Below are 17,489 nucleotides of genomic sequence, written 5' to 3' on the forward strand. Positions count from 1 at the left end.
CAGTTTTTTTTTTCGTATCTTCTCTTATTAAGAAATTTCTTGTACATTTTACTCACTTTTGTCGATTTTTCTTTTGTCGTATCCGTCCGGTGATGAATAGAAGTGAAAAAAAATAGTGAAGGATACATAATTTAACAAAACTTCTTATTTAGTTGCTTCTCCTGTTCTCTTCTTCATCCTCTGATTAATTTCTACGACCCGGAGGATTTTTTCCTGGATGCTGGTGCTGTTCATTCTCATTCTGAAGATCTCCTTCTTGTGGTGGAGGTGTCGTTGGAATATCGCAATCCTCCGTTGGTGGTACTACACATCTCAGGGAATTCCTATCGAACACCAACATAGCTGGACACCTCTGAAGACGCGGATAGCCACCTTGGCATTGCCAATAGCGATTGCAGGATTTGCCCAAAGGAACATTTCCGTTTGGATCATCGTTACAGAGCGCTAAAAAAAAACACGAAAACGTTACAGTCTCTTCAAGAAATCGACATACATACTTAGTACTTACGGTGCTTCTGGCATCCTTCCACATTTTCTGGCCAGTCACAACTGTGTGCATTCTCATTGTACAGCAGACCACCAATGCAGAGCTGTTCCGTGGCTGTTCCATTCCAGCATGTCCAGTAGCGAGTGCAACTGGTTTCATGTCCAAAGATTCCGTACAACCAGTCGCAGTTTTCAGTGGAAATTGGTCCATTAGCCAGTTCCTTGCCTTCGCAGTAATTTGATCTCCACGGATAGTCACATCCCTCAGTCACACCACGGTGTTTCCCAGCAAAGACCAGACCATTGGGACAGTCATACAGCTCTGGCTGATCATTTACACATTCCCAGTAGCGATCGCAGTACCGAACATCGCCAACAACTTTGGATTTAATTTTGCACGGATCATCTTGGGCAGGTCGCTGACTTTGGGCATTGCAGCCTAAAAAAGAATAATTTTTCAATTAATCGAGATAAAAAAGTATTCAGAGAGGACTTTTGGAAAAAAAGAACTTAGCTAGAGAGTGGGGGCGACTAGGAAAGCTCCCCTGTTTTAATAAGATCGAAGGAGCACCAAAATTTAATAACAAAATGACGAAGCGAGAAAACAGGTAATTAAATTACTTTTAAAAGATAGATTTAACATAATACATTTAAAAAATAATAATAAAAATAAGGGTAGTGGCACCACCATATACCATGCTTCATTTAATGCAACTTAAAGAAATTAGTGCTTTTAATATTAAAAAATACGTAGAAAATATTGATCATTTGGAATATATACTTTGGTTTTATAATTTTAAATGCCGTAATATTAAAAAAAAAACGATCTGTTCAAGGTGTTATTGAAATAAAAGAATGAAACATGGCATTAAGAGTGCCAGTACCCTAATAATTTCCCGAGGAATTTCGAACGAACCAATTAAGAGTTCGAACAACTCTCTTAAAACATGATAAAAAAATAAGTTAATAATCTTAACAATACTCTAGATTAGATTATAACTAGAGTATCAAAGCCCGAACTTCCAAGTTGGTTTGTTAGGGATTTCAGGTTGTCCATAAATTCAAATTTTACCCTTTACTTCTGTGCTTTTATCCATTAATTTCATAATAAAAATCGTTCCTATATGATCGCATTAGAGCCTTATTATGCATAGTAAATCTCAGACAGACTTACAAAGCTTACAAAGAGTGTAATGGTCATGAAAGATTCCGCTGACACTGGCACCTCATATTCCAATTTTTTTTCTAATTCTAATTTTTGATCAAGGCAGAGAGAAAAGTTACAATAATAAAATATTCATTTCGTTTAAAAGTTGAATATTTTAAACAAAGGACAATGGGCAAAACAGTCTAACCTTTCGCCACGAATGAGACCCATACCATCGAATAGATATTGGCAAAGGTAACAACTTTTGTTCCGGGACCAACCCTAAAAGTATATAGAAAAAGCACTAAAGCATATAACATATGTATAAGAATTGTAATGATTTTTTTTTTGTAAAACTCCTTTTATACAGTAACAGTTAATCGTATATTGGTCCTTTTTAAAAATAATTTGTAAAGAAGGACTCAATGAAAATTTTCCTAGAACAAACTATATCTTTATCTCTTAATTTTCCCTACAATTTTTCAGATCTTATAATAATAATAATAATAATAATAATAATAATAATATTTATTAATCACAAAAATAGGGTCATCCCTCTTACAATTGTGATAAGATAAATTAAAAAAAAAAATTCAAAAGAAAAAAAAACAAAAGCAACAAAAGTTAAGAAAATAGAAAAAAAAGCAAAATAGAAAAAAAAAATAAAGAGTTTCTAGGAATCAGCCTGAAAATAACCACGAATGGCAGCCGCAGAAACACGGCTGTCACACGGAAGTGAATTAAATAAAATAACACCCGTCACAAAGAGAGACCGATAGAGACAGTCCCCATGAACCTTCGGCACTAAGAGTCCTCGAACCCTGGTCGAACCCCCCCTAACCAGAAGACTCGATAGGTACACAGGGCACCCAGAAATCAGCAGATGAAACAGGAATAACACAGCTCTCATTCTTAGCAGTGAAGGCAAATCACAGCCAATAAATTGATTTCTGTAGGGAGAGATATGATCTCGGCGACTCAATCCGCAAATGTACCTAACACAATCATTAAAAGAAACTGTTAAGCGACGGATTGTGTCACTATCCGCGGCAAAAAAAAGCTCTGCACCATAATTAAAGAAAGGAAGAAGAAGCGCTCGCGCGAGAATCAGACGAGTATCATAGGGTGTGATTTCCCGGAAGCGTCGCAGGGTATAGAGAGAATAATTAACCTTACGGCAAATGGATGTAACATGATCAGACCATGAGAGAGTAGAATTGAAAAAGATACCAAGGTTTTTAACCTGATCAACAAAGGGAATAATCTCACCATGAAGGTATAAAGGATAGAAAGCAGGAGAGACTGTTTTTCTTCCTTATAAATCTTTTACCATCCTTTAAATTCGTAAAAAAAAGGATTGTAAAGAGTTAAAACCTCTAAAGATCGCAGGGTCTTAAAAATTACCGTTAAGAAACAAAATTAGCTTTTGTTTTGTTGTCCTGTAATGTGCAATGGTTTTAAAACGTGGCTTGTTTGTATGGGAGCTACCAGATGGAGCAGTCAGAGGGAAAGTCTGAAAATATTTATTTAAAGTTTAATTTAAGTCATATTATATCGACTTTGACCCTTGACCCGAATTTTATTAAGATCGGTTAAGCCGTTTCCGAGTAATAAATTGTCAAAGTTGCGAATTTTCAGAAGGATATCGTGAATTTCCCAAGGACTGACAGTTCTTTTTGACTTCGGTCTCGATAAATTTTAAATTATGCACCAATACCTACAAAATGGTCCCTAGTCCCATCTCTGGCGAAGGTCCAGCTCCCATACATTTCTGCCCATTGTCCTTTGTAACTTTTCATTACAATTAACCCTTTCGAGCACTTCTTGAGACTCCTATATAAATCTGAAACCTTCAATTTTAGATATCTATATAGTTTACTTATGCATTTAAAAAAAAATCATTTTATTTCATATCAAAATTAATTGTTTTTCCAAAAGTTGAATTCGCCTAATATGTTTTTATAGCTGAAAAAATTAAGATTAAGAAAATTGCATTTTTTTCCACAAATTTAATGTTTATTGGTTTCTAATATTCCTTATAATCAAATTAATGATAGAAAACAACAAATGAATATAAATAATAATAATAATATAATGCTGGCACAACATTCCATGAAGGAACAACTTATGCCCTTGACACACTTACGACTTAAGCCGAGAGACGACTTAGTGGAAAATTATGGTAATGTAGTTTGACCATTATTTCTAATATAATTACGCAAGTCGTCTCTCGGCTAATCCTCAGGTCTGTCAAGACCCTTAGGTCTTCCCACAAGGGGAGTTCAACATATCCAATAACATCTGTATAAGAAAATTATTTTTCTTATACAGGGATGGGGTGGGGTTGTCAGTACCATGCCCCGTGGAAAGTGCAGTGAAAGCTCACTGGATGCAATCCGAACACCTTTAACGCTAGAAAATTTTTGGTGGCCTAAAGGGGATTTGACAAACGAACCCATGATATAGAGCGAGTGCTCTACCACTTGACCCATAGAGTGCACAAAGTTTTAGGTAAATTTAAAACTTTTATAGCTTGTTTAGATCATCACATAATACTAGAAAATGCCATCAACTGAATCTTATATAGGCGTCAGACCTAAGCTTTAGCTGTATGACTTATGCCCTAGACACACTTACGACTTAAGCCGAGAGACGACTTAGTGAAAAATGATAAAAATGAAGTCCCACCATTATTTCAAATACAATTACGCTAAGCAGTCTCTCAGCTAATCCTCAGGTCTGTCAAGGCCCTTAGCCACTCTAATTTATTATAAGACAATTTTTTTTTTGGAAAATTTTAACTTGGAATTGAATTTTAAGGTCAAATGATTCTTTAGATTTTGAAAACCCATTAAAATTGCTTATTATTTAGGAATTCAAGAACTTTGGAACTAGACGAAACCTCTAGTCTGAAACCGGCTTTAAATATTGATCCATTAAACCGTTTATCACTACCAGATTTATGGGATTTCTCAAGTATATAGGGTTGCATTACTTGTGGGCTGTCTTAACTTGTGGTCTCGTCGCAATTTTTATTAGAAAATAAGTCTGACTTTAATATAATACTTTAATATTTTTAATTTTGAGGTTTTTTAAAATCATTTCGTGATATTGTAAAGTTTTTTTGCGAAGAGTCCATAAATAAAGACAGAGGCCACAAGTAATGCCGCTATCCTACCTTCGATATTAGAATATTTTACAACATCACGGCACTTTTGTGATCATTTTATTATCCCTAAAACTAATTTAGAATCTTAATTTTGTCAAGATTCAATGTTGATTATGTTACTAAGAAGATAAAGGTAATGAAAATTTTATATGAAAAATTTTTATATAAAATTACAAAAACAAGATTTTACTTTTTCGATATTTTTGGAATAACTCAGACAAATATCTATGGAAATACTTCGAAAATAAAAATGAAATGTTGCACAAAAACCATTTTTAATAAATTGAAAACTTTTACAAATAAAACTTATATTCAATATAAAATTTTTAAAAGGCTTGAAATTGAAATTGTATTAATTTTAATACTATTAATCTTTTTATTGGCTTTATAATAACCATTTATATACCATAAATTCAAATGATTAATTAACATTGTTTTGTAATTAAGAAGGAAGGACAAATGGAAATAATAAAATTCGTCATATGCTTCATTTATGAAGATAAATTAAACAGATTTTGATGTGAAGTCAAATTAACCCTGGCTTTGATGCCCAATAACCTAGGTTCGCCACTGTATGCAAATTTCATCGTTAATTTGCACAAATTGAGGTAGAAAAAAAAACAAAACTTTCCACTATTATCCTTTTATTTAATCATGAGAACGTAACTAATGTTAATTATGAGTTTTTAGCAATTTTATTTCACAATGCTTTTGGCCAAATAGTTAAAACTTTCTACAAATAAAAAAAGAGAGAAATATAAATACCCCCTATAAAGTTTTTACGATCCTGTTACTCTTGAAAATATATGTTGTTACATTTAATAATACAACTTTGTTACAATTCTTGTACTACAACCGTATTTTTTCTTCCAATTTTCATAATTATCTTTTTTGGGAAAAAATACACAAATTGCACAAAACAATTTTAAATTTAAAAAATATATATTTTCGGAACTATTGCCTCACAAATGAGATGAACTGAATGTTAAAATGTGTTAAGAGTTTTCTTGCAAAAAGATCCAAAGTGTCGTTGATTTTTTTCCCACGAAAAAATACCACCTTTGAGATCTTTCGCAATCCCCCCAGCGAGAAGATACAATAAAAGGGTCACCTGTGGGAAATTCTCATAAAAAAAAGACTCCATCTCTCCCTCATTCATTCACCTGTCTTGTGTTGGTGACTCTTTTTGAGTGAATCGCAATAAAAGGAACGGAAAATATTGCCATGAAAGGCTTACGCAACGAATTGTGCGTTCCAATTGTCCCATGAGACATATCGTGCGACTCATTTAGAGCAATTTCGCAGCTCAATTGTGTTGATGGATATTGAAAGTGATCAAGAAAAAGAAGGAGAAATGGAGCATGAAACAATGATGACACCGTGGCATTAACCGTAACCTTTTGTATATTTACCTTCGCTTAAATACTGTGTTGGTATCGTTGGTATGTGCGAAAAAAAATCAAGGTAGAAAAGAAGTCCCAGTCATTGATCGAGCAATTTCACGCGTGAAAGTGAAACCAAAAACCTGGCAAAGCCCCATTAATAAAAAAACGATGAAATGGCATTTTGCAATTTTTTTCTTATTGAAACTGTTTAACTTGTTTGAAAAAGAAAAAAAAACCTGACGTTTAGTGATGGAATTGAATTTATGTTTGTACCATTAATTATTTATATCTGTGTTTATTTCCCATAGAAGTCTTTCGTTTTGGAACTTTCTTTAACCTCTGAGAAAGATTGATAGAATGAGGACAAGCAGAATCATTCTGTTTTATAAATGGAAAGGAGTAAAAGGAGATTTATCTATAATTAGAATCATATTATTAATTTGTTATTATTTCAGCCTGGAGCTTAATTTCGTTCTTTAAATCATGTTTAAAAGAATGGCTAAAATTTATTTAGCCATTCGATTAGTCTGACATGACTTCATAAACTTATTCTTAAACTGTATTTTCTTTTATAGTCTCGGATTGTTGAAGTTAAGTAATACTATTAAAATGTGGGTTTAAATTATAGTAACTTAAAAAATAAAAATTATCGTGAAATAGTAAGTATGTAAAGCTCACTGAAAAAGACAAGTTTTAATTAGGAAGAATAATTTGTGATCTTGAATTTAAAAAGTGTCTTTCAAGTAATAAACGTTCAAAGAGGAAATCCAAAAAATCATCAAGGATAGGATCCGACCAGATGCTCCAAGCCAGATTCTTCTCTATTAATATATTCATTTCTGTCTGCAGGTAAACCATTTTAAAACTGATTTAACATTTTAATGCTCTTGAAAAGAAAATGCATAGTGAGTCAAAATCACATTTGACAGCAATATGAAAAATAAAAGAACTAAAAGCCAGAAGCATAAGTTTATAAACTGTTAGATAAATTGTTACTTAAAAGTTTTAGTAGTTAGTTACATCAATAATTTTTTGATTAGTACAATAAGGGGAAAGTGCCCTATTTTCGAACGTGCCGACCTTAGAATATTGTTTTTTTTTTCTATTTTGTCAAAGCAAAAAATTTATTCTATTAACTATATTTAAGAGAATAGAATTTTTGCTTTGGAAAAAAGAAAAACTAATTAAATATATTCAAAGGCTGGTACTATCGAAGCAGTGCATATTTCCCTATTTAAAATAATTTTTCAGTTTTAAGTCAGTCGAAATAGAACTTTTTGGGGATAGTTATTCATTATTGGTGTTTTCCAACAGTTGATTCAAGTATTATCAATTCCGGTAAGCATCGGGGAATGGGGCAGTTAAGAAAAAATTGATTTTTCCCAAAGCTTTCGGCTCAGACTCCAAGCCTTCCTCAGTGGTCAAATCTGTTCCCTTTTTGCTTTGTCATAGGTATCCTTAGTTCACAGGCCATAGGATAGATAGAGACTCACAAAGAAACTACCAAGAAAGACGTACAGAACAAAAATCAATAACAAAATTGTGAAAATAGCTAAAAGAGACAAGTGCAGTGCCCCAGATCCTATGCCCTGTGAACTAAGGAGACCTATGACAAAGCAAGAAGAGAACAGATTTGCCAATGAGGAAGGCTTGGAGTCTGAGCAGAAAGCTTTGGGAAAAATCAATTTTTTCTTAGCTGTCCCATCCCCCGACGCTTACCGATAAGTTTTTGGAGTAAGATATCACTATAAATTTGGTCAGTTGATAGTAATTTTATTCATAGTTTTCTCAATTTGAAATAAAGTTTAATTTCGCAATAAAATACCTACAGAAATTTCATTGAATTTTTATACGTTTATTTTAAATAGGAATGAACACTGATTGAACATAGTTATTCATTCTTATCATGAAAGCAAATTAGAATTCTCTTTTTTTTTAATTTTTTAATCTTTCATTTAATCACGAATTAATATTACTTGTTATAAGAAAATATTTTGTTTGTACTGATTTCTGATTAATCTATTAAAATCAAATAATCTATAAATAAATCAGTTAGAGAGACTATGAAAACTATGCTTTTTCTTAGTCTTTAAAATCAATTAACTTCTTAAGGGCGTTCCCCTAATTACAAGGCTTACAAAGTCAAAAGAGGTCTATGTTTTTTGTTCAAATAGACCGATAAACTATCTAAGAATTATACCATAAAAATTTCATAAGCCAATTTGAATTATGTCCGAAGATAAAGAGAAAAAAGCAAAGGAGAGCCGAATAGATATGCAATCATTCAGGCGAACATCCGAAACTTTGAAGCGTGGTTTCTCCACTTCTTATTTTTACAATTTTTTCAAATTACAGTGAATATTAAGAAAATACTTATTTACTGATTAAAACGAATAAAGACTCTTTCTCTTTAGAATTAAATGTTCTTCTATTTAATCTAAAAGAACTGTTGTATAAATCTATTTTTCTATCTTTTGCAGATGTTAAAGTCAAAGTTCTGTACCAAAAATGGATTTTTTAAAAGAATTTTAAAAAAAAGTCACGATTATACGATTATCTTCGGAGTTTTTTAGCTTAAATACGAAATACACTTATAAGAATTGATTTTTTTTTAGTTGCACTTCCTCAGATAAGAATTACGAGCTTCAGGTTTCCCGTCAATTAGGGAGAGTTGCGACGATGTGTTTGAATGAACTATATATTTACAGTTCGCTGTTTTATAATTTTTTTCGAAAAAAATGTTTTTAAGGACTTTAGAGATATAATAAAGATATGTAAAAAATTCAAGAAGATTGGTCGTTTCTTTATCTTCAAAAAAGATCACGGAAAACATCTCGTTTTTAGCCTCCTAATTAGGGAAACCCCCTTAATTTTTGGGTATAAGCAGGTACTGAAGAACGATAAATTGATTATTAAGGATAACTTTAAAATGAAAAAATATCCAAATCTACGATAATTTTCACCAACCACTGGCTAAATCCTGAAACTCTTTGTAAACACTTTTTTTCTTCTTGAAAAAAAAAAGAAAAAACAAAACTGATTTTGCTTTCTTAACAGAGTTTGTCCTTTAATTCGTTAATATTTTCATATGCTTCTAATCTATATTTTTCTTTAATTTTTTTTAACCCAATTAAATAATATTTCATTCTTTAACTCTTTAGGAAGAGAATTTGATATATTACTTAGCCATTGCACTTCAAACTTAGATATACTTTTTTGTGATTCTCCCAATGTTTATCTTGAGGTTAATTAAGGTAAAGTACCCTGTAGTCGGCCGGTTTTTCAACTCGACCAGTGCGACTATTTATTCAATTTACTTAGATTTGTTATAATATGGTCTTACCGATTTAACATTATAAGGTGTATTATATTATATATAACATAAATCAGTGAAAATTTCATAGAAATTGACTATAATACGTTAAAAAATTGGTGTAAATAATTCAACTGGCCGAGTTGAGGAACCGGCCGACTAAAGGGTACTTTACCTTACTAAGATCTTTTGAACCGGAAAAAAATCTTTTTCGCCATAAACTTCTTATTGAGAATATAAACTCTTGAAATAAAAGTAAGATTAAATGAAATTAGCTTGCTGAAAATCTTACGGCCCGGAAAGAGTTAAAGCTTTTAATTCAATAACAATTCTTCTCAAAAAAAAAAAACCTTTATAATTCAAAACCTAAAGCAATCAAGCTCACCATTTATTGTCTTTTAAAGATATTATTATGAATATTGCGAATTTAGTAATTTATCGATAATCTAGTTAAAAAAAAGCAAAAAAAAACAAATTGAAATTACCAAGAAATTGAAATTCGTCAGTTATAATTAAATTTGGTTAGTATTGACTCCAGAATATATTTTAGATCAGGAAAATTTTGTGAAATTAAAATTCATATCCTTTTCTCTCTCAAACGTTTTGCATATTTAATGTCCATCTGAGTCTTTCCCGCTCCAAATTAGATTGGATTAAATTAAATTTGGCATGATGTTCAAAAGAAGAAGAAGAAATTTGAAAAGAGTGGGACAGAAATACGCAAAGCATTTGAGAAAGAAAGGGATGTGAATTTCGATTTCATGAAACTTTCTTGATCTAAGGGCAGAATCACATTGACAATAAAATATTCGCCGTAGCCTCACCGTATTTCGTTATTTTACGCATCTTCATTGCAATTTTTACGATTGCCGATTTAGATTCTCGACTGACGTATTACCTTATCTCATATTCGGTAACACTAGCTGAAAATAATATAAGAAAATTTAAGAAATAAAACAAAAATACGATAAACGATGAGTAAAAAACTGTATGATTAATTTCACTTAAAGTTTTTTTGCTCACCGTTTATCGAATTTTCGTTTTATTTCTTCAATTTTCTTATATTATATTGTGGCTTGAGGAGAGTGTAACTCACCTAAAATTTGTAGGGAGAATAGATTAATAAATAATCTCTCCTTGTCGCCGCCCGAGGGTTCAGGTTATTTGCTATGCACTATTTTGGGTTAAATTTCACGTCTTTTTCTTTTATAATTCACTGTCCTTTACTTCACTATAATTACTTCACTTGATTTTAATGTTAGTAGTATTAGGTAATTTAATTTTAATAATTTAGGATTTTCCACTTGCCGCGATGTGTCCACTTCAATAGTCCAATTTCAACTAACTGACTTGCAATTTTATCATTGACACATCTTGCACATCCGGCAATGGCTTCGCGCCATTATTGCAGTTATGGCACCACAAGTGGCGCCATCCAACATATTATTTTGACCTAGTGCCGCCGAGTATGAGATAAGGTAATACGGTAATGGAAAATTTGCGTAAGAATTGCAATTAAAATGAGTAAATTAACGAAACACGGTGAGCATTTTACTGTCAATGTGATTCTGCCCTAAATCTAAAAAGTGTGCTAAAGGCTTAAAATATTAACTTTGGATCAGTAAATAAGGTCTTTACAAAAATTGGCCTAATTTATTATTATTATTAATTTAACGTCTTAAGTGGTTGCAGGTAAGATGAAAACTTCATAAAAATTCAACTGGTTTTAAATTATTTAAAGTTCGAAATTGAATACTAATTAAGCTAGATTTTTTACTGATCAAATTTATTTTTTTACTGCTCATATTTGTACAGTACGCCTAAATCATTTTCTTGTTAAGTGGCACAAAATTAGATCATAGCGCAAAGTAGTTAATTCACCCTACCAATCAAGAAACAAAACATTTAATTTTATTTAATTTAAAATGTATTAGAATCAATCAATAAATGTGAAACAGAGTTATGGTTTTACTTATGGCCTATCCATAATTGAGATCTCCTCGCCAAAATGATTTCGAAGAACTACAAAATTAGAAATATTGATAGAACATAAAATATTAATAAATTTTGTGGTTCTTCGAAATCCTTTTGTGAGAAAAATTGAAGATTTTTGCGGGAGGCGATGGACAGATTAATAATAAAATGTCTAATAGTGTATACAGAATTTTATTTTAAAAATATCATACTCATTTTCGAGATATAATTCTGCAAAACGTTGGATGATCTTCAAGGATTTTTTTCTCACGGTTATGCTCTTTTTTTATTTCCCATACAAATGAACTTTGCAAACAAATTATGCGCAAAAAAAGAACTATATTAATACCAAAAATTTACTCGAAGTCGGGAAATGCAATTCACTTGGGAGTTGCAATTCACACATGTTCCGGCATAAAACTAAAACACACAAACATACATGTTGATTCACAAAATGATACTCTTAAAAGAGAAAGTGACTTCTTTATGAAATGATTTTTCAGCAATTTATCGCTCGCTACCTGTTTATTGACCAGCACTTTTGTGAAAAAGATCACACAGTCTCCTCTCCAGTTTACTGTCCATATAGGATTTATTATTCTGACGATGACACACACAAAGTGATTAATTTTCGGTGCAAACACTCTGTCTCTTACCATTTGGCTCGTGAGAAGAAATTATGTAAAAAAAAATTATTTAATTCCATTTACACTCACAATTTCCGCAAACTTATGTAATGCCCGTGGTACTCATTCGAATATCTTCTAGAGAGCTTCTGAGCCTCTCTTTTGCATTTCACTCAATGGGGAATCTCTTTTTTTGTTCACTGCAATCCTCAGTGACTGATCAATATCATAAAATTCGCAATTGATCTCTTTTTTTTCTGCACGATTGCAAACCCTAATTAATTTATTGTATGTTGAAAACTCATTGTCTTGGGTAATTTTATGTTGATTACGCATAGAAAGAAAAGTGCAGACAATTGATCAGGAAGAATTGGAGAGAAATTCCTAGTTGCACACTGACTTTAATCCTAATTGAGTATTCAGATCACGGTGTGAATCAATGCTTGTCCATTGGAATGTTGCCCCATTGTGACGATGGCGAAGCAGGGAGAGAATGGTTGGAATAGTGCAGAAGAATAACTTACCAATGACTAAGAATAGCACAGCGAAAACTCCTTTCATCGCTCCAATCATTCTATCCCTTTGTCTTGACTGAAAATCCTTCTGGGATGATACTTCTATGTGGTCCAAACACCAATAAAATATTTCACAGGATAATTTTTTTCGTATCACTATTGGGATTCTGTATAGTAGTCCCTCACACAGTTACTTGATCAGGTGGGGAAGGTTCACGGTAATGTGTGATGGAGAAGTTATCTTTGGAGCAAGATAAATTCGCTGCGTTCAAGGAGACAGATGGACTTAAACTGCCGGCTGGTGAGTGAAAGACAAACGGGTTTCCATAAATCCCCACATTGGTGCCTCTAGCTCCCCCAGTATTCAGTTTCTCCTTTACGTTCTTCTTCTTGTGCTTCTTCTCCTCCAACTTCATAGTTCGTGGTGTTCAAGATGCCCCCGCTCCACTCCTCATCCACGAGAACATCACAAAACAATAGCCACATACAATTTTGCCCAAAGTGAAAGACATCAACAGCGCGATACAAATTCTCCTCGCATCTAGTCCCCAAGAGTATGGTCTCAAAGCTGCAAGCACAAGAGATGTTTGAAGGAAAAAAAAAACAACAAGACAATGTGAGAGAAAAAGAATTATTATAATAAAACCCAATTATAATGTATACTTTCTAATTTTTTTCTCCCTTCAAACCTCCCTCTTTTGGTGGCTTCCATACACTTCTTCACACGTAAGCCCCATCCAATGGCTGTGATCTCCTTGAGAGATGAAGAATTATTTCATAATTTCTCACTCATACACTCACCTTCGCTTTTTTCCCATATATCGACCCAGAGTGTCTCATAATTCCATCGGCCAAGCTTGGCTTGATTTGCAAATAGTCACCAAATGAAGACAACTTCGTGTTTTTTTTTTGCCAATACAAATTCCCTTCCATGGAAAATTAATCCAATTTTGCAGCAAACGCACTGTGAGCTTTCGATTTTGGTGCGGAATTTTCGCTGAAACTATTGCGCGATCGGTCAAATGGGAGTTCAACGCAAATGATCCTGCACGATCTCTTATGATCATCTGCAATTACCGTGCTTTTGTACCACATGAACTTCAAAGAGGAATTTCAACGAATGCAGAGGAAATGAAAGTATGATATACAAAAATTCTGAAAATATAATTATGGCAATTTACAAGAAAGTTTTTTAAAGAAAAAAACATCAAACGAAATAAAAATCAATGATCTCCCCAGATTATTATTGCTAATTTCATGCCTTGGCTAAGTTCATGGTAAGTATGATATTCACGACTAGTAAGAATTAGGTAAACACGATACAAATTGGAGAATTTCATATTTAAAGATGTTTCTTGTAGAACAACCTTGATATTCAAATTAACTTGGGCTAGTGATTCGAATATTGTCTCGAGAACATGCTAATATTAAAAATGTTGTGCCTTTCAATAACATTTCACAGTCTTGTGAGTTTATTAGAGATTATAATTAAATGGTTGGAAATAAAAAAATTAAAAAGAAAAAAATAGATCGTTCTACTAAATATTTTTTCAAGGGTCAATGGAAATTTTAAGTTGAATTAAATCACTGTGTAAATGCTGCAATTCGATCATTCAGGAATATTTCACATATTTCAGTCCTGCAATTCACGAATTTTAGATGATAAAATAAAAAAATAAAAATGACGTTATAGATAAATAGAAGAAAAAGTAGTAAAAACGATATCAACACTAAACACTTTTTAAAATTAACACATATTTAAACGGTAGAATGTCACTATCAAACTTAATGAATTTCTTAAAATATACAAGTACTATATAGGGTGACGTGTGGTATTTCGGGACACTTTTTAGCACTTTCAAGTTTCAAGCAGCTTAACGACTTCTCAAATAATTTTTTCTTTGTTGATACAAATATTTGTGTTCATTAAGCTATCCAGAATAAGATTCTTATTGAAAAATGTTGAAAATGCATAATTTTTTTTATACAAAATAGCAAAAAGTGTAAAGAAGTAACAGTGGTATATTTCGGGACAGTTGGGTATTTCGGGACAGACAAAGGTCGCTATTAGGGTAGAGTCTACACTTATGGATGTTATACACACTTATGGACAACACAAAAATCTTAAGTTATTACATTAAACCGATTTCGGAAAGTAAAAAATGTTAATTACATCATAAACTAATAATTTTATAACTTTTCGAAATCTGTTTTACGTAAGAACTTATGATTCTTGCACGCTGTCCATGAGTGTATAACATCCATAAGTGTAGACTCCACCCTACGCAAATAAATTTCACCGAGCCTGATTATTTACCTTTAAGTAGGAGTTCTAAACTTCACTTCTTCATAAAAATTTTGTTTAAATTTCACTTGTAAAGTGACTTAAATCAGAAGAAAACTAAACACTGTTTGTGTTGACATTTACAAAATTAATCACACTGAAGGTCTTGTAAAAAGTGAAATGGGATACTCACAATTCACGCGTATTTCACGCTTTAAATTAAATAAAATTTCAGAAATTTTATGTTTATCTGATACGTAAAGAGCTTAATATTTTATATAGAACTTAAAAATACAGTAGACTCTCTCTCAATCGGGAATATGGGGCAAAATGTCATCCGGTTTAGCGATAGAATTGAGCGTCAAAGCCTTTTTAAATTCCACAAAAAGCGCTCAATTATAAAGAATCACGATAAATTAGGAAGAACTACAGCGAATTTGAGTGAATTAGCTTCATAATTAAACGTGAAAATTATTAACAAAATATGTCGCCCGATTTAAAAAGAGCCGATTGAATGAGAGTCTACTGTAATTAGAAAACAAATACAGGGTGGCTGAAAAAAAGTGCAACAAACTAAAGCGCTATATTATCTTCATTTTTTGTTCAAGTATCCTTGTACCAAGTTATGTTTCGAAAAACGGAATGTTTAGTTACATTCAGGGTTTTGAAGAGCCCTAACGATAGTTACTTCCGCATTTCCTGCAAAAATAGCGACATTGTCACGTTTGTGTTCCATTACGATTTAAAAAAGTTTTACAAAATATCGAAAATGCTTTTGTAGGCTTTCAGCCAATAAAATGAACTACCACTATGCAAAATATGAAACCGCTGTCACCAGCGGTTTGACAGCTGTGCGCTCTGAAAGTTGTTGCATTTTTTTCAGCCACCCTGTAAATTATATGCAAAAAAAACTTCATTTCAATTAAAGGAATTCGAGGATATTTGAGAAAAATCTGGATAATTACAAGGAAAATGGAGGGATAGGGATATGATTTCTTCTAGGAAAAGGTTCCTTGAGATCTCCTGTGGCACCAAAAACTTACAATTACGATGTACCGTGATTGAGAAAAAGCAAGCTTCATTAAATAATTCTATCCATTTCTTAAGAACTCTTACTTTAAGATATTTCAAAAACTTGACGTGATAAACCACAAGTTTCTTCGGGAAATATGTTAAAGGTACATGGTACATCAAGGACCCTGAAAATACAGATGGTTTCCCATTCCCATTACACTCGGCTCTTCGTTATCCGGCACTTCGTTATCCGGGTGACAGCTGCCAAACGCTGGCGGTTGATGTATTCAAAACGATTTTTTACGAAGCATGCATTTCGTCCAGAGTGAATTAATGTGTTATTTTCATTTTATCAAAGTTTTTGACACACAATCGTGCTACAAAATGAAACAAACGCGCATTGCAAAGAAAATTCTGTTGTTTTTCGACAGAAAACAAATTCCTGCAGCAGAAAATATAAAAAACGTTGACCAGATTCAAAAAACCAAAATGTCATTTTGTCCCCACGTCAGCCAGATAACGAAGAGTCGAGTGTATACGAAAAAAGTTGATAAGGTCCAGTTTCATTTAAAAATATGAGAAAAAATCTAATTTCAAAGCTGCCCCAATTCAAAGATGCCCCACTTTCCCATATCTTTGCATTTGTTGCTAAATAAATACATAATAACAAAGCAAATGTAGTTAGGATATTTAGGGTAAAATAGGGTAATTTAGAACCATTTCTAATTAAGAGTTTTGAGGTTTCCCCACTGTTCAGATAGACCAAGTGAGGATCATGAAATAGAAGAAGAGCAAGAGCAAGAACAGCACTTTTTCGTATGAGGAAATTTCAAAATTCCAATTTAGAACTAATTCCAAATTAACCCATTTTTTAACGTTGATTTGTTAACAAGGAAGCTGGAAAATCTTAAGATGTGGAATTCTTATTTTTCTACCAAAATATCATCTCTGAAAAAATTTGGAAACGAAATATAACTCAAAATTCAGGAATTATATATCGCTTATTTGATATTAGGGGAAACCGGGGTAAAATTAGCCGGTAAATAAAATTTTACTCTGTCTGTAATTTATGGAAAATGTTTTGTATCAGACTCATAAATATTTCAATGAATAGACAGGGAGTTAATTACTCTGAATAAATAGTAGAGAGCTTAATATTATTTCTAAAGATAACTATAACACACTATAACTTTAACATTTTCCTTACCAATTTTTCAAAAAAGCAAATAAAATAATCCTGCATCACACAAAATAAACTCGTGGCTTGAGTTGTACGTCTGGAACTTCGAATGAGCGATATATTGATCTCTCTGTGGAGCCAGATCAATAATAATACATAAATCAAATACATAGGGTAAGTGTGCCAAATTTCGGCATAGTTACGTGCAAGCGCAAAGGTCTCAAGTTTTAAATGCAATATTATTAATACAAATTGAATATTTTTTATTACTTCTTTTTAAGGAGTGTTGCTTGGAACCTTGTAGACAGTTTGTCGTCTTTATTTGCTTTAAAATCATTATTAATACATTTTAAAATACACTCAGCTCTTCGTTATCCGGGTGACAGCTGCCAAACA

The 17,489-nt window shown here is 32.3% G+C and overlaps 1 protein-coding gene across 1 annotated transcript; it reads right to left on the minus strand.

The window, feature by feature from the left end:
• Positions 1-3: 3 nt before the first annotated feature.
• LOC129810477 (protein obstructor-E-like) lies at positions 4-13,213 on the minus strand. Its single transcript, XM_055861024.1, has 3 exons — positions 12,625-13,213; positions 509-925; positions 4-444 (listed from the first exon to the last, which is right to left on the minus strand). Exons 1-3 carry the CDS (start codon positions 12,671-12,673, stop codon positions 185-187), a joined length of 726 nt encoding a protein of 241 aa, XP_055716999.1. The 5' UTR covers positions 12,674-13,213; the 3' UTR covers positions 4-184.
• Positions 13,214-17,489: the final 4,276 nt, after the last annotated feature.

The sequence above is a fragment of the Phlebotomus papatasi genome, chromosome 1 (genome assembly GCF_024763615.1).
Source record: "Phlebotomus papatasi isolate M1 chromosome 1, Ppap_2.1, whole genome shotgun sequence".
Classification (NCBI taxonomy): Eukaryota; Metazoa; Arthropoda; class Insecta; order Diptera; family Psychodidae; genus Phlebotomus; species Phlebotomus papatasi.